General features: G+C 64.2%; 3 protein-coding genes across 3 annotated transcripts in view; 1 reads left to right on the top strand and 2 right to left on the bottom strand.

Moving 5' to 3' along the window:
* RETREG2 (reticulophagy regulator family member 2) overlaps positions 1-6517 on the top strand; it is a 17937-nt gene extending 11420 nt beyond the window's left edge. The window contains 9 exon segments of the mRNA XM_050711671.1: positions 1805-1848; positions 1851-2099; positions 2102-2145; positions 2148-2333; positions 2335-2511; positions 4234-4353; positions 4590-4729; positions 5822-5890; positions 6430-6517. Of these exon segments, the coding sequence (XP_050567628.1) occupies positions 1805-1848; positions 1851-2099; positions 2102-2145; positions 2148-2333; positions 2335-2511; positions 4234-4353; positions 4590-4729; positions 5822-5890; positions 6430-6517 (1117 nt within the window).
* A 1458-nt stretch (positions 6518-7975) lies between these two features.
* ABCB6 (ATP binding cassette subfamily B member 6 (Langereis blood group)) lies at positions 7976-13405 on the bottom strand. The gene is given in 39 exon segments (XM_050711683.1): positions 7976-8098; positions 8191-8239; positions 8241-8280; positions 8620-8712; positions 8816-8935; positions 9104-9146; positions 9149-9280; positions 9405-9421; positions 9424-9483; positions 9486-9507; positions 9649-9684; positions 9686-9707; positions 9803-9923; positions 10030-10075; positions 10077-10092; positions 10177-10199; positions 10201-10256; positions 10338-10464; positions 10577-10609; positions 10611-10643; positions 10731-10846; positions 10929-10962; positions 10964-11052; positions 11140-11194; positions 11196-11290; positions 11293-11334; positions 11458-11533; positions 11536-11552; positions 12060-12180; positions 12182-12214; positions 12216-12254; positions 12467-12604; positions 12867-12881; positions 12883-12915; positions 12918-12971; positions 12974-13270; positions 13272-13346; positions 13348-13365; positions 13367-13405. Coding segments are annotated over 39 exon segments (2598 nt in total).
* Positions 13406-16959: 3554 nt separating this feature from the next.
* Positions 16960-24281, bottom strand: ATG9A (autophagy related 9A). The gene is made up of 13 exons (XM_050711579.1): positions 24108-24281; positions 23832-23875; positions 23281-23345; positions 22806-22967; positions 22561-22702; positions 20863-21611; positions 20322-20475; positions 19963-20142; positions 18900-19145; positions 18377-18597; positions 17701-17826; positions 17276-17511; positions 16960-17111 (listed from the first exon to the last, which is right to left on the bottom strand). Exons 1-11 carry the CDS (start codon positions 24208-24210, stop codon positions 17736-17738), a joined length of 2157 nt encoding a protein of 718 aa, XP_050567536.1. The 5' UTR covers positions 24211-24281; the 3' UTR covers positions 16960-17111; positions 17276-17511; positions 17701-17735.
* Positions 24282-24304: the final 23 nt, after the last annotated feature.

Consider the following 24304-nt stretch of genomic DNA (forward strand, 5'->3'; position numbering starts at 1 on the left):
GCTGAAACTTGAGGGTCTGGGGGAGAGTAACTGGGCGGGTAATGCCCGTTGTCCTGGGAACAGCAAACTAGAAGCAGCAAATTTTTAATTGTTTCTAGGAACTCTTAGGTTCTTTGGGGAAACCCGCATGGTTTTTACAGAGAAGTAGTGGTGAGTGATGTAATAAAAAATTCTTTCAGTCTTCATGGAAAGCCTTTCTTCTTTTCCTCAGAGCGCCAAGGGAAGAGTGAGCCTGCAGCAGGTGATTACCAAACGGATAAGGCAGAGACGGAGAGCGAGAGTGAGGCAGAGCTGTCAGCGCTTCTCCCCAGTGGTAAGAGCCAGCAGAGCTATGCAGGAACCAGCCCCTCCTCTCTGGGCTGGTGCACGTTGAGGACCAAGGTGTGGTCCGACTGCAGCCACAATATTAAACAGTCAGAGCAACAATCCACTTGAAGAATCCCGAGGGAGAAGGCTGCTGGCCTGATGAAGGGCACTGTCTCCAATCCGGGTGTTGACGAATTTAGTGTCCCAGGGCTGGTGAGGCAGCATGGGGGGAGCAATGCTCCAGGCACCTGCAGACCTGCATGAATTGCCTTGATGCTTATGCTTCACGGCTCGGAGAAGACAGAAGTCTCCTGAAGAAATCAGCTGCCCTGTGTCATGTGCAGAGGCTTCCCTTCTGCTCACCACTAGAAAAAGAAGATGAGCAGGTGCTAGAGCAGTCTTACGCATCCCCCTGCTCTCAACTCAGACTGTGGTGGGGACCCTTCTATGCATGCACCACAAATGGGGCCCAGTGTCTGCCTTTGCAGGAGTTCTGGGCATGGAGCTGTGAGGTGGGGAAGCTTTAGCTTCCAAAGGAATGCAGATACTTGAACCACTGTCTACTGTAGAAGACTTCTTTGGGCCTAGTGTGAAAGTAAGAGGGAAGGGGTATTTTGCTCTTTTGGCGTTGCCATGAGAAGGATTGAAGCTTTCTGATACTCCTGCAGGATGATCCCCATCTTGTTCTGGCTCTTTCATGCTCTTCTCACTGAGAGTGAGGGCAGGCAAGCTTCAGGCAATGACATTACTGCGGGAAAGCCAGTGATTTAAGATTGATGGACTTCGCTGGCAATGCAGTGAGCGCTTTGCCCAGATCCCTCCTGCTATCATACTGTGCCCCGCGCAGAGTCTTTCCAGCAAAAGCCTTCCGCCTGGAAGCTCTGGTTTGCACTGGTTAGTCACACATCCAGGAACTTGTCCCTCTTTCATCCCATGCAGGTGGATGTGAAGAAAACTGCCCTGGCACTGTCGATCACAAGATCTGAGCTCTCTGATGAGGAGGCTTCCATCCTGGAGAGCGGGGGCTTTTCTGTCTCAAGGGCTGACCACCCCACAGCTGACGGATTGTTGGTTCTGAAGGTATATGACGGGACATTTTGCTGCCTCCCTTCCCCTGGGTGTCCTGTCCCACAACAACTGTTTCCTCTGAATGGGAGGACAGGGAGAACCCAGCTATTTGCAGGGGAATTTCCCTGAGCCCCTGTGTTTTAGTGGAGTGCTCTATGGTGTCAGTGTGAGGCGGGGAAGCTGGTCTTCCCTCGGCACAGAGCACGTAGAACAGACTGAAAAAAGAGAAACGCTGTAGGTGAGTTGTGCCCTAGGAGAAGGGAGTAACTGCAGACGCCTTCCTGCTGTGCTCCAAGAGCTGGGTAGAAGGCTTAAAAACAAGCAAGCCCTAATGTGTCAGCTGGGAGAAGGTAGATGGGAGATGTCAGTGCTCTGGGTCAAGACAAGGTGACCCGTGCCTTATGCTGATGTTAATGCTGGTGCCTTCCAGACCTGGATCAAGCAGAGTCTGGCACAGTGAGCCAGAGGAGTCGTTTCCAAGGACCTGGCAAGTTTTCCCTCCGTGGAAGATATCATTCCAGAGATCTGGGACTGCACAGAGCGCGATGAAGATGCGTTTGGTGTGCCTCTGGGTCCCGAGCTTGCCCACGCTGCCCGTGAGCTGGACTCGGCAGAGAAGGAGGCTGCGGACTCCGACCTCTCCATCCTTCGCCTCGCGTCTCCTCTCCATTTTGTAAATACGCACTTCAACGGGAGCGGGCAAGTGGCAGGAGGCAACGCCGAGCCAAGACTGTCCCTGCGCCGGGCCTGGGCATCTGCATTGACACGCTGCGTGCGAGGAGATCGTCACCACTGCCATTACCACGGCGTGCAGAAACACCCTCTCTGCCCTGCTGCGGGTCCTCGGAGCCAGCGAGGGGCCCTCCATCTCTGAGTTCCTCCCCACTGAGCCCGAAGAGAAACTGAGCTTCCAAGCACAGCTGTCAGAGACCGAAGCGGTGGAGACGGAGACAGCAGCTTTCACCGGAGGACGAGGAGGAAGCGGAAGACTTTGAGCTACTGGATCAGAGGGAGCTGGAGCAAATGGATGTAGAGCTGGGGCTTGGGGAGGAGCAGGAAGCTCAAGAGTCTCCTGCTGCTCTTCCGGCTCCGGCTTCCCCCTCTCCCGCACTCGCTGATCTGCCCAAAGCAGGAGACGTAGGAGGAGGGCAGTGATGACAGCAGCGTCTATGTCTTAGGTCTTCTTCACGCGTCCCCTTTATATCTCCATCGTCCCTGGAAAGAAGGAAGAGCTCACGTGGCGAACGCGCAGCGGGTTTAGTGTTTGTGTTGACGGGGATGGAACACGCGTCAGTGTTAATGTGCTGTTTCTGGATAACGAATCCCCTTCCATCCTTCTAGAGCCCGGCCCCCTTCGCTGGCTGAGCGGGAGACGCCCCTGCCCCGCGGCCCTGGGGAGAGGCCGGCTCCTAGAAGCCTTACGCCCACAAAAAAAAAAAAAAAAAAAAAAAAAAAAAAAAAAAAAAAATCGAAACACCAACCCCAGCAACGCTTCCCTAGTAATGGTGCAGTATTTTGGTCTGTCTTCTGTTTGTCTTTCGTTTTTTGCACGCAGAGTACTGAGGGCTAAGCTGTAGCTGCTGCTAATACCCAAATCCCCAGTAGGACATATGTATGCAATCTTATTTTATTGGGTTTTTAAATGGCTAAAAGTGTAAATAATTTTTACTCCCATTTGGTTTAGTTTGGGGGAGGGATGGGGGAGCACCGTCAGACACGGCTCTCAGGGGCTAGGGGAGGGCAAGGGGGTCTTCGGAGGGCAGGGCGGAGCAGCAAGGGGACGGAAGCAGCTGGGCGCTGTGAAGCGGAGGGACCCCTTCTGCAACCTGGCGGCATCTTTCGTTATCACTGCTGGAGCACGGCGTCGGGCGATACCTGTACTTTTCCCTGTCTGATCTGAGTTGTGCTACTGGGTGGCTGTGGAGTTTTTTGCAATCAATGAAATTCACTTACTCCTGGCCCCGTTCCGTGCTGCAGTTTCTTCCTGGCCGCCGCCCCCACTCGTGCGTCCCTCCTGTCCCAGGCCCCTCACCCTGCTGGCCGGCCAACTCCCTTTGCCTCCGCAGCCCTTCCTTGCTGGGTCGGCCACCTCGGCACGGCACCTGAAGGCTGGGAAGCGCCTCGAAGAGAATGCCGGGAGCTCGGTTACGAGGGAGAGGATGGGAGCTTTGGGGGCTGGGTCGGAATGAATGGGGGGGGGGGCAGGGGAAGGGAGGGGGAAGGAAGGGGGACATCACGAACAAGGGGGGGAACCCCCCGATATTTTTTTAAAGCAAGAAGAAGCCCTCTCCATGGGGCAAACCCCTCCGGCCGCGGATTGGGGTGGGTTGGGATGCTCGGCACTTGTCGGGACCCCCAGGCCTTGGCAGGACACCCCCCACCCCGTCCGGCGGTGGGTCCGTGGGGGCTGCATGTTTGGGGGGGGGGCCCAGCGGTACCCTCATGCTGCAGGCCTGGCGTAGGGTGGTGGGTGAAGGGTGACCGATGGCATGAGGAGTCAGGACACGCGGCGGGACGCGGGCAGGACCCCGCGGGGCCCGCCCCGTGACCGCGCGGGGGGGTGGCGGCCGGGCCGCGTCCCCCGCCCCGCGTGGAACGCCGGCACGAGACACGGCTCGGGGCCGCCATGGAAGTTCCCGGAGCTGGGGGAGCACTGCTCCTGGCCCCCCTGCCAGCGCCTGGGTGAGGGGCCGGGGAGGGTGGACACAGGAGGGACGGCGGGGAAGGGGGGGGGGGGGCACGGGGCCGGGGGGGGGGCACGGGGCCTGGGGTGGGGTGTGTGGGTGGGAGCGGCGGGTGCCGGCTGATGCGGGGTGCCTTTTTTCTGAGCGTCTCCCCGTGCCTCGCCCCCCGCCCCAGATTTCCTGCCCCTCAAGTGCAACGCCTGCCAGCAGATCTTCTGCTGCGGCGGCGACCTACGTCGCCAACGCCCCAGCACGCGTGCAGAACCTCCGCGCTACAGAAGGTGACAGGCGACCGGTAGGAGTGCTCTTCCCTCCCCGCCCCCCCCCCCCTCCCCCCCCCCTAGTCACTTCAGAGGAACACCCTTAGGTGCTGCGGCGGCTGTGCCGCAAGCTCCACCACCTCCCCCCCTCCACCCCCCCCGACAGCCGCTTCACCCCGCTGTGAGCCCCGCAAACTCGGGGGCGAGCCGGCGGGACGTGCCCGCCCCGCGGCTTCGTGTCCCCGACGCCTTTCTTTCGCCCTGCCCGCAGGACGTGCAGGTCACCGTGTGCCCGCTCTGTGCAACACGCCGGTGGCCCGTGAGGCGAGGGGAGATGCCCGACGTGGTGGTGGCGCTAGCACATCGACCGCCACTGGCAAGGGCCGACCCCGCGCAGCCGCAAGCGCAAGGGTGGGAGCCTCCGAGGGCAGGAGGGGTTCGGAGGGGCTTTCCGTGGGGTTGATTTCGGGGCTGGGATAAGCCCTGGGGGTGCAGCACGGGCCATCCGCGTGGGGACTGGAGAAAGGCAGGAACGGGTGTTGGGAAGCAGCTCGCTGCCGCTTCGACGGCGGTCGGGTGGCAATTTGCTGGCCCTTTCTCGCCGGGGAGAGCACAGCCCCTGTGCTGCCCTTAGGGCTCTGCGAGGCTCCTGGTGCTGTTCCGTGCTCACAGCGTCGGACCTTGTCCATACTGACACGAAGCGTTTAGCGCATGACTAACGAGTGGCCTGGTGGAAAGCCTCTAGCGGGAGACAGGCCTAGGAGAGCCCCCAAAAAGCGGCAGCCGATGGTCAGGGACAGCGCCGTGCGTCCCTCCTCCCCGCCGCCAACCAGCCCTGCTTGCATATCTTCCACCAACAAGTGCTTGAAGGAAGAGCCCGTCTGCATAGCCGAAGGAGGGATGATGAAGGTGATCTGGCGAGCAGTGCCACAGGAACTACTGCCATGAAGCACCGGCACCCCTGGACGCACGACTACTGCAGGTCGGGGCTGGGCACTCGCTCTCCAAAGGTTGGGTGGTGAGGCCTGGGGACGGCAGGGCTGGTGGGGTGACGGCGAAAGAAACCTAGTTTCACCTCCTGCCCCTGGGCCCCTTCTCTGTGACTGCTGCGGCTCACACCCCATGTCCTGTAGCTAAATACCCACGCACCAGGGATGGTTTGGAGAAGAGGATGCCGGGGAGGTCTCTTTCACTCACCCGGCATCCTCGCCCTGGGTGCTCAGCGCCCAGGGGTGCCCCGTGATGGCGGAGCGCTCGCTCACAGGCCCGCTCTCTGCCCTAGACACGCCGCGCTCGCTAGGGCCCAGGCGTCCCTCTCCAAAGCAGTGACCACACCAAGCAGTGGAGCTGCCCGCCCGCAGACAGCCCCTCCGCCAGGTAGGTCTGGTGGCAACCCCACTCGGCGTTGGCTCCCCACTGGGACGCAGGAGCTGCTCCCCACTCCCTGTGGCCGCCCGTGCCGGCGCTCCCCCTGACGGTGACCAGCTTCTCCCCTGCCTGCAGAGGCAGAGCAGCCGCGTCCCAGACCCCCAGCACCTCCCCGCCGGCTGCCGTGCTGCAGAGAACGGACTGGTGAGTGGGCTGGCCTGGGCTTTTTTGGGGGGGTTCCTGCTCCCCTGTGCTGGCGGCGGCATGGGGGGGGGGGGGGGGGGGGGGGGGGGGGGGGGGGGGGGGCAGAGCGCGGCTGCTGACGGGGGGGCTTTGTTTTCAGAGCGAGGAGGAAGCGCTGTGCAGCGGGCTCTGGAGCTGTCCCTGGCGGAGTCAGCACAGGGCTCGCGCAGCCGCCCAGGTACGGCCGGGGACGCGCGGTGCCAGACCCTGAGTCACGGGGCCGGGGGGGGGGGGGCGGGGATGGTGACGATGGCCCTGCGTGGCCGGGGGGGGGGGGGGGCACAGGGACGAGTCCAGAGCCGTCGCTGAGCTGTGCTCTGTGCCACAGGTGCTGGTTGGGGGGGGGACGGGGACATCGACTGCAGGGCAGCACGGGGTGGGACGCGCTCGTGACCGCCTGTCAGCGATGGAGCACGGCGAGTCCTGGGGCACGCCGCTTGGTGCTGCCCCCCCGGGGGGGGGGGGCACGAGGCCCACGCTGCTCCGCTGCCACCCACAAGCAAGCAGGAGGAGGAGGAGGACCTGGCGCTGGCCCAGGCGCTGTCGGCAAGCGAAGCCGAGAGTACCAGCAGCTGCAGCGGCAGGTGAGCGAGCGGCCGATCCTGGGGGACCCCCCACACCCCCTCCACCCCACACACACCCTCCAGGTTCTGCTCCTGGGGCTCGAGCCCTGCCCGTGCCCCTTGCAGGCCGGAGGAAGACGTCCCGTCCTGCCTCCCCTCACCCCCGCGCTCCTTCCCTTCCCAGGCGCACGGCTCGAAGCCGTCCAACTGCAGCATTGTCGTAGGCGGCATCCTGCTGGGGCACGAGGGACAGACATCGCCGTGGCCTCCCCCGGGGGGATGCCGTCAGGGCAATCCTGGGGACATCCTGGCACCATCTCATCTCCCCGGGGACATGGCCAGGCACCATCTCATCTCCCCGGGGCTGTCGGCCAGCCACCAAACGCACACGGACATCTCAGCCCGCGTGCAGGGGGTGCGGCAAAACCCCTGGTGCCTCCCGCGGGGGTGCAGGCTGGGGGCAAGCCCGAGCACACGCTGGCTGAAGCGAGCAGCGGTGCACGGAGGGTGCTGAGCCCGCAGCTGGTGTCCTGTCACCGCTGGGGGATGTGGGGAGAGGGCAGGGCTGGCCTGGGGGGGGGCTTCCCCCCCCTTCTCCAGCCATGCTGCAGGTCATCCCCTCTTCGGCAGAGCAGGCAGCATGCAGCTAGGGGTTGGAGCACAGCACCCTCCTTCCCTGCGGGCAGGAGCTGATCCCGGGCTGGGGTCGTGTCCTGCCAGCCTCCTGGGGGAGGTCGTGCTGCCCCGTGCTGCTTTCTCGCCGGCTCTCTCAGGTTTCCCTGCTGGACCTGCTCCTGCCCGTGCGGATGTGCCTGGTTTTCTGCGGGGCTGGGCACCCGGCAGCGGCGCCTCCCCGGGCTGGAGCTGGGTTGGGGGTGGGCTGGGAGAGAGTGCTGAAAACGTGTCAAAGTGCTGCTTGGGAGAAAATAAAGGCATGGAGCACAAGGTGCAGAGTGGCTGTGCGGGAGCAGGCGGGTTGGTGCCGGGGCTGCTGGCTCAGAGCTGTGAGCTGGGGGGGGGTGGTGTGGGGGGGGTGGATGGGGGCACATACGGGGGGTGGCAGCACGGGGGGGACAAAGCGGGCAGCCGGCTGCACTGCCCTTGCTTCCTTTGGCAGCGAGCAGCCCTGGTGCTGGCGGGATGGGGACAGGGACAGGCTGCTGGACTGAGCCCCGTGGCAGTGAGCTGCTGGTGACCCCCGGGCACAGGCGGTGCCCCCCCGTCCCCGCCCGCATCGCGGCGCCCCTGCCCCGGGGGGCCCTGCAGGCACCCTGCCCAGAGCACGCAGGCACGGAGCTGGGAGGGACCTGGTTTAAGGAGCTACACAACAGCAAACCGAACGGGTACAAACGCAGCGGAGTGTCCAAGCCAGTCCCTGCCGCTCCTGGCGCGCACACGGAGCCGCAGGCGGCAGCGGGGTCCCCCGGCACCACGGGTGCCCGAGGCCCTGGTTCGGAGTCACAGCGGAGCCCCCTGGCCGTGCTCACGGCCCCTTCTTGCCGCCGGGGGGCTTCTCGGTGCGCCGCTCCTTGCTCTCGCCCTCGTCCCCAGCCTGCTGCTGCTGCAGCCACATGCTGGCGTACACGCCGCCCTTCTGCAGCAGCTCCTCGGTGCCTGCGGGGACAGCGGGGGGCTGCAGGCTCCGAGCTGGGCCCCAGAGCCGGGGTCCCGTGGGCAGGGCGGCGCCGATGCCCCTACCGGCCCCCTCGCTCACATCCCACGCTCTGCAATCCGCCCGTCCTGAGCACCAGGATTGGTCTGCGCCCACCACGGTGGAGAGCCTGCGGGGAGAGGCAGGGCCTTGCGTTGCGCAGGGCTCGATCTGGCAAAAAAGGGGCTTGCACGGCGCGCAGGAGCTGCGAGTACCCAGGGGGGGCGAGGAAAAGTCCCTGCGTCCTCCTGAGCCAGCCCAAGGGCCCTTGGTGATGCCCCAAGCTGGCCAGGAAAGGCATCCGAGCCCCGGGAAGCTCTGCTCCGGAGGATATGCCGCGTCACGGCTGCGGGGCTTACCCTTCCCCGTGCCCTCCAAGATCCTGCCGACACCCCCACCAAACCCCCCCCCCCAAAACTGCAGGAGGGCTTTGCTGAGCTGGATCAGCCCCCTTCCGCCCGTCCCTACCTGTGTGCCCACGACGATGCTGGTGCGGTGGGCGCAGACCTTGGCCAGGGAGGCCTGGATGTTCCTCTCGGTCTCCGTGTCCAGTCCAGCGCGGAGGTGGCCTGGGGAGAGAGGAGGTGGCTATGGAGGCAGCCCGCCGCAGAGGGGCTGCTTGCAGGGCACGGCTGGGAAAAAAGGGGGGGGGGGTGGGGGCTTTGCCGTTACCCTCGTCCAGCAGGATGATGCGGGGGCCCTTCAGGGATGGTGCGTGCGATGGCCACGCGCTGCTTCTTTCCTCCCCCCCGCTCAGCTTCAGCCCCCGCTCCCCCACCTGGGTGTTGTACCCTGCAGGCACAAGGGCAGGAAATGAAACTGCGCTGGGCCCCTCCGAGACAGGGACGGGGACCAGAGGGACGGCAGGGAGAGGCAAAGCACGGCCAGCAGCGCCCACCCCGTGAGCTGCAAGGGCGTGGAAAAAAAAAAAAAGCGGGGGAAGGGGCTGCGGGGTCTCACCGTCGGGGAAGGAAAGGATGCGGTCGTGGATGTCAGCAGCCTGGCTGCCTCCTGCTGCCCTCCCTCGTCGGTGGCCAGGACCCGCCCGTAGCGGATGTTGTTGGCGATGGTGTCGTTGAAGAGACACCGTGTCCTGGGCACCACCCCGATGTGAGTGCGCAGCGACGCCTGCTTCACCTGGGGAGGTTGCGGGGGGGCGGGGGGGTGAGGGCTCAGCCAGACCCTGCCCCCCCCGCCCCGTGCCCCACTGCCCCCTTCCACCCTGCCCTCAAGCCCTTGCAGTGCTCAAGAGGGACCTCACCTGGGAGATGTCCTGCCGTCGATGCGGATGCAGCCACCCCGCACGTCGTAGAAGCGGAAGAGCAGGCGGATGATGGTGTTTTCCCTGAGCCCGAAGGTCCCACCTGCGCTCAAAGGATTTGGGGACACCAGAGACAACCCCCCCCCGCCCCGCTGCTGGACACAATGGGCTGAGCGAGGAAGGACTGTCCCGGTTTGAGGCCAGTCCTTCACACCCCATCCCACACCCACGGTCCTGCTCTCACCAGGGCCAGGGTCTGCCCAGGCATCACGGAGAAGGAGGACGTCCTGCAGGATTTCCTTCCTGGGAGAGGGAGCAGGGGTTCTCAGGGCCACCTCCCGTACCCCACGTCCCCGTGCCAGGTCCCATTGCTGGACTCATCCCCCCCTGCCCAGCACCCCGTACCCATAAAAAAAAAAAAAACCACGTAGCTGAAGTGCACGTTCTCAAACTCAAAAAGCGCCCTAATGCGCCCGGCCTCCAGGCGCAGGTCTCCGGCGTTCACCGCGTCCTTCACCTGCCATGCAGAAGAGCCCTAAGGCCTTCACGCCCCCCCCCGCCAGCCTCAGCACCAGGGGCCGTGCCAGGGAAAGAGCGGGCTCAGGAAGGGGGCCCCCCCCACCTCCCTGCTCCTCGTGGAAGAGCTCGAACATGTTCTCCATGTCCACGAAGGGAGTTCTGGATCATCCTGGAAGGGGGGCAAAGAGCAGGGAAGGGTTTTTGGGGAGCACACCGTGACCCAGGCGCTCCCCGGGGATGGGGCCAGCACTACCTGTAGTAGGTCCCGAACCAGTTTGAGCGGTGTGTAGAGCTGGATGATGTAGGTGCCGAAGAGGAACAAGTCCCCCCCACCTGGAAGGGCCGGGGGAAGACGTGCCCAGTCACCCCCAGCTGCAGGACCCCCTCCCTAGGCAGGGGCGGCCCCAGCCTCACCTGCAGCTTGTTCTCGCGGGACAAAGTAGGCGCAGAGCAGCGACCCCGCCAGCAGCCCCAGGCCGATGACCAGTTCTGGGTCTGGTTGAGGAGGACCCAGCGAGGCGCTGACCTTCCACTCGGACAGCTGCAAGAGGCGAAGGTCCTCTGTGAGCCCCTCCGAACCACGGCAAAGCCCCGCCAGCTGCCCGCAGGCCCGGCTCCTTCCCCTCCAACCCGGTGCCTGAGCGTTCCCGTACCTGGTACTTGACGATGGCATCGTTGAAGCGGTTTCACCTCGTAGCTCTCGGCGTTGTAGTACTTCAACTGCGGGACGCAGAGCCGGGCTCAGCACCCTGCCCAGCGCCGGGCGGGGGGGATGCTCGGCGCCCACCCTCGCCCCTCCGCCGTCACCGTCTCGAAGTTGTAGAGCGAGTCCACGGCGCGGGGACTTTTGGCCTCGTTGTCCCGCGTGTTCATGTCCCGCCGGTACTTTTGGTCCTCCACTCGGGTGATGAAGATGGTCAGAGCTGCGGTGGGAAGGGGCTGTGTCGGTGGTGGGGTGCCCGCAGCCCCGGCAGCTCAGAACCCCCACTTCCCGACCGCGCTCACTCAGGTAGAGGCTCATGCACACGAAGATGATGAGGACCGAACCAGGCGCTGAAGACGGAGGTGAAATAAACGATGCCGATGACGATGTCCGTGACGGTGGGGACGATGCTGAAGACGATGTAGGCTGCGGGGGACTAGGGGGAACATCGCACCAGGCCAGTCGGCGGGGGGAGCTCCAGCCACTGCCGCGGGCCCGCGCTCTGACCTGAGCAGGCTGTTGATAAAATGCTGCTGGTGCCGCGGTCCACGCTGCGCAGGACCTCGCCCGGTTGCGGCGGCCAGGTGCCAGCGCAGGGACAAGCCGTGCAGGTGGGCGAAGAGCTGCACCTGCACCTGCCGGTTGGTGAACTGCTGCACCCACACCACAGGAAGGTGCGCAGGTTGCGCTCACGAAAGCCGGTGGAGCCTGCGCGGGGGCCAACGGGGAGGTTTGGCGGGGATCGGGTCCCCCCGCGGTGGTCCCCAGCCAGGGGAAAGTGCCCCACGCCATCCCTCCCCAGCACACCCCGTCCTTTCCCCGGGTCCTTACCAGCACCTCCGCCCTGCAGGAACTTCAGCCCCACGTAGATGCAGACGGTCCAGGCCAGGGTGTGCCAGGGAGCACCCCCTCCGTCAGCTCGTTCACTGAGGAGATGGTGGCACGTGTCGGGGCAGGGAGCACCGCTGGGTGCCCCACGGGAACCAGCCAGCAGCACCCAGCTCCAGCCCCAGGACCCTGCTCCTGCCAGGTCCCTGCAACCTCCCAGGTCACTTGTGTCCCCCCCCAGCATTTGGCGAAGCAGCGGGCAGCCGTCCCGAAATGCAGCATCCCCTGGGGTTGTGCCAGAGGAGCAGTGTGACGGCCGAGGTGGGGACTCAAAGGACGTCACACCTTCGGGATGTGGCAGCAAGCACATCTCTGGGCACAGCGGTCCTGGGGCTGGGCAGCCAGCACAGGCAGGAGAGGAGCACTGGGAAAAGCCCAGAGAAATTCCTCTGCCCCTGCCACCCAGCAGGACACGGGGGGCTCATTCCCAGAGCATGCAGGCTCTCAGGGGCCAACCGCAGCCCCCCAGCCTTGGCTCTCCCAGGCCTCCTCGCTGTGGGGACAGGGTATCCCTGAGCCAGGACAACCATCCCCGGGCACCTCACCGATGTTCTTGTAGTAGATGGGGACGAAGACGTTAATGGCCCGCTCAGGCCCATGAGCGCCATGCAGAAGAGCACCAACCAGCCCCTGCAGCAGGCGGTTGCCTTTAGGCCACATGTACTGCCGCCAGCAGCCGCAGCTTCCTCCGAAAATCCTTTCCAAGTGGAGGTGCTCCTGCCCGCGTCCTGCAGCAGCGGCTGGGGGGAGCGCAGAGAGAGAGGGGTCACCGGCAACAAAACCAGCCCCAACCTCCGGGGGGTCCCCGCTCCGTCCTGCCAGCACGCAGGGAGCTCACACACGGCCCTAAGCCACGCTCCCCCCAGCTCCTGAAGATGCCAGTCTCGGGGGACGCGGGTCTCCGTTCCGTTCTCAGCTCTTCCCCCAGCAGAGAGAGGTGCCCTGGACTCACCTGGCTGTTCTCCACGTCCCGCTCCTCCTCGTTCACCAGCAGCATGTAGGGCTTGTGGGGCAGCCCCGGCGCCTTCATGCCCAGGACGAAGAGCAGGAACGTGCAGATGTAACGCAGCAGCCAGAGGCCGAACTGCACCTGGGTGGAGAAGGCTCAGCCGCCGCAGCCTGCCCTCAGCACAGCCCGGCCGGATTCGAGATGGGCGTGAGCTGAGAGAGGTGAGGACCAGGGGAGGAGAGGAGCAGGAGCAAGGGCTGAGGTATGCGGGAAGCGTGCATGCCTGGGCGTGAGCAGCCACGTGCCAGGAGCGTGTCGGTTGCCGTGCACGACACCCGCCCCCAGCACCGCGCCGCTGCAGCCCCCCAGCGAGGTGCCCCGGCCCCCTTCCCGGCCCACCTACCTTCTGGTCGGTGTCCCTCCAGCGCCCACCACCACAGCGGGCTCCTCCAGCCAGTGACACCAGCGTCAGGTTCTCGGCAGCGAAGGCCAGCGCCCAGAAGAAGAGAGGAGGACGGTGCCGTGGCCCCGTGTGCGGTCGGGGTGCGCCAGCACCCGCGTGTGCTCCAGCTGCAGGAGGGCCACGGCGCAGCCCAGCTGAGGGCCCAGAGGCAAGGCGTGCAGCACCATGTACCGGAGTAGAGCCTCCCGGGGCCCCCCCACTTGCCACAGCAGCCCCCCGAAGGGCTGCAGGGCCAGCAGCCAGGGGGACAGCAGGACCTGGCCGTGGTAGAGGGGCGAGCGAGGGATGTATTTGGGCTCCATGGCGCGGCCGAAGCGGACGTAGCAGGCGTACTGCAGGGCGCCCCAGCAGCAGGCAGACGCTGAGCAGCACGGCGGGGGCACCCAGCGTGAAGAAGAAGCAGGGCTGGAAGCCCTGCCTGCACCCACGCCTGCGCCACCCGAGCTGTTGCCCTCGCAGTAGCCCCCCAGCAGCGCCATCCCTCGCCGCTCGCTCGGGGGCTGCGGAGAGATGGGAGAGCGGGGGTCTCAGGGGGGGGGGGGCACGCGGGGTGCGGATGGATGCCGCGAGGGACCCGCGGGGGGGGCACGCGGGGGGGGGGGGGTGGTTCCAGCGGTGTGCCCGGGGCCGGACGGAGCCCCAGCAGGGCTGGCGATGCCGGGGTGCCCCAGGGGACGACAGCCGGGCTGTGGCCACGCTGTGCCGCCCTCCCGCCCCACGCCGTGTCCCGCTCCCGGCCCCCCGCTGCAAGCCCGCGACCCCCAGGCCCGTGCCCCCCCCCCCCGCCCCCCCCCCCCCCCCCCCCGAGCAGCCGCCGCCGCCCCCCGGCCCCGTCCCCGTTCACCTTGCCCCCGGCCCCGCCGCCTCCCGGTGTGTCCCTCCCGGTGCCGCTGCCTCCGCCAGTGCCCTGGCGCACGCCTCGCCGCCGCTCCCCGCCCCGCCGGGCCCGGCCCTCCCCTCGCCTTCCCTCCCTTCTTCCCCTCCCCTCGCCCCGGCCTCCCCCTTATCGCCGCGGGCAGCCCGGCCTGGGGCCGCAGAGTTAGCCCCCCCCCCCCCCCAGGCAGAGAAGTCGGGCAGGATCGGGGCGCGGCGCTCCCCCCGGCGCAGATGGGGATAGATATAAATAAAGAAATTTATATTTAGCTCCTTCCAGCCGCCGCCTGGCCCCCCCCCGGCCCGCTCGGGCTGGCAGGAGCCGCTGCGTGCCCCGCGCTTGTTGGCTCCCGCGGGAGGCCCTGCACCCCTCCAGGCTCCCCCGTGGCCCCTGTCACCCCCCAAAAGCACCCCCACAAAGGGGGACCCCAGCCCGGGCCAGCTCAGGCCGCCTCGCCCCACTGCCGCCCAGCATCCCCCCCCTAGGGAATCGCCGGTCCCTGGGCAAAACACAAAGCCCTGGTGCTCCTGCCACAGGGGGCTGACCCCCCCTTTTGCAGCCCCCTTGCTGTCACGGCAGGGTGACAGGGACTCTCCGCCGCCAGCCCCCTGTGGACCGCCTCGCCACCTCCCCCGTCCGCAACTGGCTCGTGCGGCATCCTCAGGTGCGAAGAGAGACGACGCGGAGGCGGCTGATACACCCCCCGTCTTTATTTTCGATGGCTAGACAAGCTGTACAGCGAGGGCGCGGGGGCCGCGACGCCGCGCTCCCCGGGCATCCCCGTGCCCACGGGGCTGAGGAAGAGTGGCTCGCCATGCACACGGGACACTGACGACACAAGCACAACATGCGGCGAGGACTCCTGGCCGGCCTCTCCCTCCCGCTGGCCCAGGGAAAGGGCACGGACTTTCCCCCCCTGCCCCCAAGACGCAGCCAGCCTCCACCTGCCCAGCCTAGAAACCAGCAGCAACCATGGCAGGGAAAACCAGACGCGGCGTCCCACAGCCCTCAGGGCTGGGCTTGCCTTCCCAAGGACATCCGCGCTCAGCCTTCCTCCAGAAGCTCAGCCTGTGAAATCCCTGCCGGCCCAGCCACCAGCTGCCGCGGGCTCAAAGGGCCACCCCCGGGGCAGGGAAAAGTCACCTCCGTGCCCAGAGGGAGCCCAGGCGGCACGGGCAGCAGCTGGGAAAGCTTGGGGTTGGCGAGAACCACCCCTCGTTGCTCCCTAGCTTGGCGGGGATCACCATCACTCACAAGTCCCAGGGGTGCAGGGAAGCCCAGGGTTCAAGGAGCCCCGCTCGCCGCCTCTCCGCCCTGTCCTCAGCAGCGCGAGCAGCAGCTGGCTCAGCACCCTGCGCCTGGCCCGGGCTCAAAGGGCACGGGGCAAATAACCTGGCAGGGGAAGAAAGGTCACCCTGTGCGCCCCAGGGATGGGAGAGGAGGGCCCGCAGCGCTGGTGCCGGGCATGGCAAAAGCGAGGCAGCCCTGCCGGAGGCGGGGGAGCGGATGGAGGGTGGGTGGAAGCAAAGCCTGGCAGGGGGGAGCCGAGATGCAGATCCTCACAAGCTGCCACTGGAAGAGAGGCAAGGGAAACCAGAATGATCTCGGGAAGGCCTTGGCCAAGGTCACGCTGCACAGCCAGGATCCTGATTCCCTCCTCCACCCCCCCCCCAGGGCTAGGCTAGGGTTTGCCCTCTCCTTCTAGGTCCAGGGCACCCCTTCTTTCCACCCGAGGCACTAGCCGGCTGCTTTGCATGTGGTCTCCAAAGGCATCCGAAGCCACGTTGCAAGCAAAAGGATTGCCTCGGGAAGGAAGGAAGGAGCCAGGAGCCCCTGGGGGAGATGCGAGACACACTGAAGCCTTTGTTTGGGCAGGAGGGAAGGCCGGATACCACAGAAATGGCCGCATCAGGAAAACAGACCATCGCAGAGCGGGCGTAGGGGGGAAAAGGGATCGATACACAGAGCACAAGACCTCCACCGTGGGCTCCGAGCAGGCTGCGTGCACTTCCCGGGTTAACACCGGGCTGCACCACGCCAGGGGCTCTTTGGCACTGCGGACAGGGCTGTGAGCAGCCCACATCCCATGGGCGCTGTGCAGGGCAGAAAGGTGCCACCCTAGCCCAGGACAGGGCAGGGAAGGACAGCAGAGAGCCAGGACTGCCACCCCAAGGTCCCCTCCTTGTGTGCCTGCGCCAGGGCAGCTGTCACGGGAGCCGGGGAGGAGCTGCAGCATCCCCGCAACCCCGGAGCTGTTCCCACCAGCTCTAGACCCCAGCCCAACACGCACAGCGGCAGCTGGGGGCATCCTGCCGCAGGGTGCTGGGGCAGCACAAGTCTGTGCACAGAAGACGGGACGGGCGGGTGACTGCCCCGCTGCTGTCCTGCTCCCAGCCGCAGGGCTGCGACCATTGGTCCTCTCTGGGAGAGGGGGGAACGCGGCGCCGGGCACCTCCCCGGGCTGCAGGCAGGGCAGGTGTGGTGCCAGCACCGCTGCAGGCTGCGCTAGACCCCTTCGACAGCTCCTGCTGCAGTCAGCCATCCCCAGGGGACACCAGCTCCCTGCCTTCGTTTCGGAGGCAGCTCCCAGCTCCCCGTGGACGGCTGGAGCTGGTGCCTTCTCCCGTCTCTGCCAACAGCAGCCGCTGCCCGCCACCGATTCCACGCCCGTCACTGCTAGTCCCGTCCCGTCTGCTGTCACAAGGCTCTGCAGCGATCCTCCGGCACAGACGACACAGATGTGAACAAACAGACACAGGTATGTACTCACACAAAACGGGCAATTAGTCGCATTCACCCCACAAGAGTCAGAGTGGCGTTGGCTTGACACACGGCTGGACAACAAGGCGCCACCGCAAAAAGCCGCTGGCCCCGGCAGTTTTGTCTCTTCGGCAATTGATGGCAACAGAATGGAGCACCACGACCACCCCGTCCCCTCGGGACAGGAGAAGAACCAGGCTGACGCCGCATCCTGCTGCCCAGGCGGCCCCCCCAGTCTGCATCCCCCACGAGATCCCCAGTCTACAAGGCTATACCTGCAAGACAGAGAAGGGACGTGGCCCTTATTGAGACCCCGCTGGCCGGCACCCCCCACCTGGCATTCCAGGTGCCCCCCCCACGTTTGCCCCCTCTCAGCCGCAGCAGCCTTCACCCCCCTACCTTGTGGATCTGGCGGTGGAAGCTCATCCTCCGAGCTCTCCTCTGGCACGGGCTCTGGGTGCCTCGCTGCCTGCCCGTCATCTCAGCCCCAGGCCTCCTAGGCGGGAGGCGGGAGAGAGTGTGACGGGGCTCTGTTTGCACTGTGCCTGGGTCTGCAGGAGAGGCGAGGAGGGACGGATTAGCTAGCTTGGGGGGGGGGGGGGGACTGGTCAGTCTTCTGGGGCAAGTCAGGGGTCGCTCGTGCCAATCCGCACAGAGGACAACTGGTGGTGGGACTTTGGCCTGGAGCTCAGCCCCCCCGCTCTGGCTCTCGTACCTGTGATGCCACCGTAGCGCCGCTGGACAAAGCCCCAGTCTGCAGCGTGGACGTCTCCTCGGCAGGCTGCCGCGGCGAGGAGAAGGGGTCTAGGCTGGCAGAGCGAGGGATGGGGACAGGGGCACCCCGCTGAGCATCCAGCTCCTCGTGGGTGCTCTCCCCCGCTCGTCGTCGCTCTCAACTCCGCCGGTGCCAAGTGTGCCGCTCGGCTCCAGCTGGGCGTGCGCGCTTGGCAGCTGCAGGGCCAAGACAACGAGCAGGTCAACTACGTGGGGAGAGCCCAAATGCCCCCATGTGCGCTCTTCCCAGCCAATGCACCTCCCGCTCACTCCAACCCCCCAAGGCAGGACGTCCCCAGTCCTGCCGGCGCCCTGGGCCCCGCACACCCTCCTGGCCAGCCCAGGCTAAAAATCAGGCTGCCTCACCTCGTGCATGTAGAGCGAGCGCGTGGAGACTCATCTCAGTGGGAGGCATAATCTGAGAGAATCATGCTCTCTGCAGCTGACCCTCCCAGGCAACTGCTCCCCGAGCTCACGGTCCTCGCATCAGCACTGCCACGGGAAACACGAGTGATGTTTGCTGCCCAGGTGGCCCCCATCACCCCCCAGACCCCTCTCTGCTCCAACACCGGGCTCACAGACATCCGCTCCCGTGCTGGATACGAACAGGACCTCTGCAGCATCCCCCCAAGTCCCCCGCTCCAGGAACACCATCACACTGTGCCACTGGGCTAGGGCACAGAGCTCATCAGCTTCTCACTGCCAGAGCGAGCAGCATTCAGCACCAGGGCAGGCCCTACTCCATCGTACCCTGCATCCCCAGGAAGGGATGCTCAGAGCTGCCTCTTCCCCACCAGGGGTTTCTCAACACTGTGGTCCCTACAGGAGAACACCAGAGCCCCAACGCCGCCTCTCGGGGACAACATAAGCACCTGGGCCTAACTCTCCTTGTGAAGATGGCCCTTGCTGTCCCAAGCTACAAGCGCACACAGCGACCACGCACCTAGGACAAGAAGGGGTAAAGGGATTTGCAAGGTCTGGCTTGGTCTTACCACCCCGTTCCAGCCCGCAGCTGGCAGCCAAGGCTGCCACACGCCCTTACCCAGAGGCCGTCATGGCACTGGCGCCCCGAGCCTGGGCGCCCTCTCCGTCCCTTCCTGCCGTCTGGAAGCCACCGGGGGGCTGCTGGGCAGACTGGAGCGGGGAGAAGGAGCGCAGGGCCGAGGCCACTTCGGAGAGGTGGCGAGAAGCCTGTCCATCACGGCCCATGTGGAAGCCCAGCGCCGAGGAGCCCGCTATCACATTGGCAATCAGGCTGTGAGGCTGCAGAGTCAAAACGTAGAGAGAATCACTGCCCTGCGCGGACCTCGAGGCCTGATCCCCACCACCGAGAACTGACAACAGCACTCTTTAGCCCCTTCTCCCACCTCACAGGGCCCCCAACACCCAGCTGCCCTTCCCTAGAGAGCCTGAAGCAGTCCCAATGAGTGCTGATCCACCACGTTCACATCTCTGGCTACAGCACAGCCAAGGGCAAAATTTGCCCAGAAGGTCTGATTATTACAGCTTGTCAGCACGCAGCAAGCACCCTAAGAACACCCCACGTCCCCCCCCATCCTGGGCACCTCCGACTCTGACTGCAGGGACTGGATGGAGCTGAAGAGGGCGTTTTCGGGGAGCACAGCCTGCTGGGCCAGTGCCACGCTGCTGTCGCGGTGCACCCGCTCCTTGAGGAAGCCGATGAAGGCCGTGCTCTCGCGGGGTGGCTGCCACTTGGGGTTGGTGATGGCGAAGTGCATGAGGGACAGCTCCGTCTTGCCATCCTCCGCCTGCTGGTAAATGGAGGCCTCCGTCTTTCCTGCTGACATCCACTGTGGAGCACAGAGAGATAACGAGGGTCAGGATCTGCTTTATACCCGTGCCAAGCCCAGGAATCCCGCAGCCGGTCTGGGCAAAGCACGCAGCAACCAGCACAAGCTGGGCCACGGCTCCGTGCAGAAGGCAAGCGCTGTACCAAAAGCCCTGTGTTAGTTCAGCCCTTGCAGCTCACCTTCCACTTCCATCCCAGAATATACAAGGGAACTAGAGAGATGAGGGCCAGTCACAAAAAACAGAGCCCCAACCCGCAGCAAGAGCGACTACAGCCAACAAATAACTTCTTAAAAGCTGCCTGCCACAGCGAGACCACCCCTCCCTAGCTCCTGTCCCTTTCACTAGGGAGTCCTTCCTGATGAGTAACCTACATTCCCAGGCACAGCAAACAGACCGATCCTCTTTCACTCCAGCGCAGGTTTTGTACAAAGGGAAACCATCTCCCATCTCCCCTAGGCTCCTTGTCTCCCGGGCAAAAGCAGCCCAGCTTTTAAAAATCAGTTCTCACACTCTGTAGATGTCCAAGTATCCCTGTTCCTCTCTCATGAGGACACAGGACTCCTAGCCGTGCAGACAGACAAGGACATAAAGAAATGGCAAAGCCTGGTTCACAAAACATCAGGTTAATAGTCACAGCTGGGCCACAGGAGCCTTCTGGGGCTGGGGACCTGTGCTGGCAAACCCAGACCCAGAGGCATATGCAGGCAGCCAGGCTGCGGGCTGCCAAGAGCGGTGATTTACAGCCTTTTCTGCGCCTAAAGGACCAGATATGATGCGTGGGGCCCACACTGCTCTCCCGCCACCCGCGGGACCTACCGCCGGGTGGCCATGCTGGCGCACGTCCATCTGGGCGAAGGAGCAGGTGTCGCCCACACCCACCACCTCCACGGTGAAGTTGCGGAAAAAGTCGACGATGTCCAAGGACTTGGGCCGCAGGCAGACGATGAGGATCAGGGGGGTAATGATGGGGCTCAGGAGCTCCTCCAGGATGAAGACCTGAGCACAAAGACGACGGGCTCAGCACGAGGTTGAGGATGTCAAGAAACCTGCCAGCCCCAAAGCCAGCTCCAGCCCGTCTTCTGGGGCGGGGTGTCTCTGAGAAAGCTGCCTCCACCCTCTGCCAGCCCAGGGATGGGAGAGAGTTTCCATCCCAGCCCCTCGCGTGCCAGGCTCACCGCTTTGTACTGGAAGAGCTGGGCAAACTCGTCCCTGGTCTCATAGCGGTGGGCATTGCCCTGCCAGTGGTCAGGCATGTAGTGGATGTGCGCCAGGATGACTCGCAGCAGCTGCTCTGGGCAAAACACCAGGTGCTGGTCGGGGATGAAGGACCTGCAGGGCAGGAAAACGTCAGCGTTCCTGGAAGACCTCGTCCTGGGACGGCACTGCGACCGCCCCACATCGCAGCTTCACCTGTGGCCTTCACTCCAACCCAAACCCTCCTGCCAGCCCAGCCCTGGGATGTCACTGTCCAGCTCCAGCAACACCCCCACATCATCACATCATCCCTGAAGGCACCGCCACAGCCACTGCATCCAAGTTCCCCCTTCTCCTGCCTGCCCCACTCTTGACTCCCCAGCCGTGCCCTCCACTCACACAGACTCACGTCCACCTGTAACCTAGGAGTGCACCAAAACGCACGGGGTCAGCCTCGCTGCTCCCCACCGTGCCGCCAGCAGCAGCCCTGCCCAGCACGGGGGCAGCGGGGACCCACCTCACCTGCACACCGTGATGCCCACCCCGAGCAGGGTGACCGTGGTCAGGACGTGCTCGACAGCCAGCACGTCTTCGTCGTAGATGGTGAGAGCGATGAGCACCGCCAGGATGGAGCCAGCAAAGAAGGCCACGTTCTTGGCCACGATGGTGAGGAGCGGGGAGATGAAGCAGTTCATGTACTTGGAAGCTGGCTTGTAGCCTTTGCTGAGGCGCGAGTGCAGTTCGTGGTCCAGCTCGTTGAAGTGACGGAGGTAACAGCGGCCGTAGAGAGACCAGCAGCGGGCACCCAGGCTGCCCGGCTCCCGCTTCAGGATCTCCGTGTAGCTGAAGAAGGCGTAGAGGATCTGCCAGATGAGGATGAGAGGGCAGAGGAGGAAGTTGGCGATGCCAATCCAGAGGATGCGAGTGCTGAGCTTCTCGGCCAGCTCCAGGCGGTTCCCAGCCCGCTTGTACTCGGCCTTCAGGCTCCACTCGTTCTCGAAGAGAGAGCCAGGCCCCCAGAAGAAGATGAGCTCGAAGTTGTACTTGAGCCCCCGCGTGTAGAAGACGGTGTCTCCCAGCAGGGGCAGGCGGAAGCGGATGGGCAGCAGCGACTTGTTCACCATGGCCACCATGTAGTTCTTGAAGCGGAGGATGCGGTGGTAGATGTCCAGCTCTGTCAGCTCCTTCTTGTGGATGCAGATCTGGTGCTCCTTCTGGATCTGCACGATGCGGGCCTGCACCTCCTGCCAGGTGTAGTAGGGCAGGTTGGACTGGAAGGGGAAAGCAGCGAGGTTAGGGGCAGGCTGCGCCCGCTCAAACAGCGGGTCCCAGCGCACACCTCGGGGCGTGGATGAGCCACGTGCAACATCCCGGCATCAGGCACCTCTTCCTGCACTGCTTCAGCCTGCAGCAGTGAGCAAACCTCAGGCCTTGCCCCAGTGCCCTTTCCCCCTCGCTTAGTGGAGGTGGCTGTTTTCCAGCCACTCACGCACCAGCTGCCTGGGAGGCAGGAACACAGGCCCAGTCTCATGTGGGTCCTCCCAGAGCTCACAGTCCTGTGTTTGGAGTCAGCAGCAAGGCACAGACAGGGAAAGGGACTCAACCAGCGTCCCAGAGGGAGCCTGTGAAAAAGCTGGGGACAACCCAAGCCTCGTGGCTCCACCCCATCTTTCTCAAGACACGATCTCTCCTCAAAACACGCGCACACACCCTTCAGTGTTGTCTGTCAGAGCAAGGACTCTGGACAAGGATGTACGTGCAAGCCTCAAAGCCCAGGTTTGACACACTGATCAGGGTGTCTTCAGCAACTAAGTAGCTCCAGGCCCCAGTTTGCCCATCAGTAAACAAGGAAGCTGATGCCCTCTACTTCCCAAGGAGGTCTGAGAATACCCTCACTTATGTCTCTTCTGCTGAAAGGCATCGCAGAAATGGCCATCACAGAAGAATAAACATACTGGGTGGCAGATGGCAGAAGCTTGTGCCAACACAGAGAGGCAGGCCGGGCAGAGGGGTTAACAGGCAGTAAGCTGGCTGCTGGAGAAGAAGCTGGAAGGGGAGCCATGCAGCCACGTAGACTGGGATGAAGCAGAGGGACAAGAGCTCAGCACAAGTCTCCTGAAGAAGCTGACCACAGAGAGGAGTGAAGGTGAGCTGATTCTCACCACGTGCCTCCCACTTCCCTCAACGGCACCACATGCTGCCCCTGTCCCACCTACTTACCATGGGGATTCTGAGGGCGTTGATGTAGAAAGAGTGAATCTCCCAGTAGCAGCAAATATTGTAAATAAATTTGACAAGCCGGTGGAGCCAGAAAACTCCAGCTATCACCAGGATGCAGATGAGGAAGCTGTTTGCCTGGATTCTGCAAGCAGGAAGAGCACAGAGTGGGAGTCGAGCCCAGGGAAGGAGATCTTAGTACCTGAAAAAGCAAGAGCAGTGGCTAACGTGCCCTTGCTAGCGCCTACCTTGCACTGCAGACATTTGGAGGCAGGAAGGCATCTGGCAGAGTCACCTTAATGGGCTCACTTGGATGCTGGCTGTGATTTACTGCCTTGTTGGCAAAGAGGATGTCATAATCAACACAGCTGATAAGAAAGGTGGTGAACGCCACCACGAAGATGAACTGCCTGTGGAGAAAGGGAGAAGCCATGAAGGAATCACACTTCTGCCCCTGCAAAACGTGAAGCAGGCAGGACACAGGGTCACACGTCACAGAGATGCAGGGTCACGCACTCCCACAGCCATGGCAGCAGGAAAGCTCACAGGCAACAGTTCCCCAAAACGAACCGAAGGTTTCGGCATGTATAACTCTATCGAGGGGTGGACAAGATGACCGTAAAGGGGATCCTCCTGCCCACCCAACTGCGGGAGCTCAGCAGGCTCCTGTAACTATTCCCCAGCAGCTATTACGGTCCAAACAGAGGGGCAGCCTGCACTTACATGAGCTCAAAGATCTCCCCGATGAGCATGCAGGTGAAGCCATTCTTCTGATGCAGGTTATAGACGTGAACGCTACAGTCAAGGAAAACAGTCTGGAGACCCCTTCCCTCAGACAAAGGACGGAGGGGCTGCTGTCCCACGGGCAACCACAGGCCCTCAGCCAAATCTTGCTCCATCACCTACAGGCCTTCCAGACCTCCTCAGCAGGGAGCTGGTTCCCTACTGGCATGGAAACACACGCTGCCGTGCTAAAGCTCCCCTTAGACAACAAGACCGGCCCCAATCCAAACCCCTTCTTCCCCCACCCAGCCCTCAGAGAAGGATTATGTCCCAGCACACGGCACAAACTCAGCTGGCCCTCAGGAAAGCTCTCAGGTGCGGGATAACGCAGGGACAGGCAAAAACGCATCGAACACCCACAGACGCAGGGGGTCTGCCACCCCACAGCCCCTGTGGAGCCACGGGGCGTCCTGGGGGACGGGACAGCCCCCACCCCAGCTCCAAGCCACGCCAAGCCAAGCGTTCTGTCAGCACGGGCTGGGAAAGGATATCCGAGAGAAGAAGAGGTCCAGGTTCTCTATGTGGTGCCACGGAGCTGAGGGGAGAGAGACACGGTGAGAGAGCAAACCGGCACAGCCCCGGTCCCCCCTGACCCCAAACCCCTACCCCCGGTCCCCCCTGGCCCCCAGCAGCCCCACAGCCTCCCACCCCCGGTCCCCTTGACCCCACAGCAGCCCCGCAGCCGCCCATCCCCGTTCTCCCCGGCTCCAAACCCCCACCCCCGGTCCCCCCGTTCCCCCCGGCGCCCCCGTTCCCCCCCGGCTCACACTTGGCTCCCTCAGGGACGTGCACCAGGAGGTCTCCGCCGCCGGGCGGGGACTCCGTGGAGGAGCTCTCCAGCCGCTGGTACTGCGTCTCCAGCTGGGCCATGGCCGGGACCTCCCCCCCTCCGCCACCACCACCGGCCCCCTCCCCGGGCCCGCCCCGCGACTGACGGCCGCTCCGACCAGTGGATGGCGGCGGC

The sequence above is a fragment of the Cygnus atratus genome, chromosome 6 (assembly GCF_013377495.2).
Source record: "Cygnus atratus isolate AKBS03 ecotype Queensland, Australia chromosome 6, CAtr_DNAZoo_HiC_assembly, whole genome shotgun sequence".
In the NCBI taxonomy this organism is placed as follows: domain Eukaryota; kingdom Metazoa; phylum Chordata; class Aves; order Anseriformes; family Anatidae; genus Cygnus; species Cygnus atratus.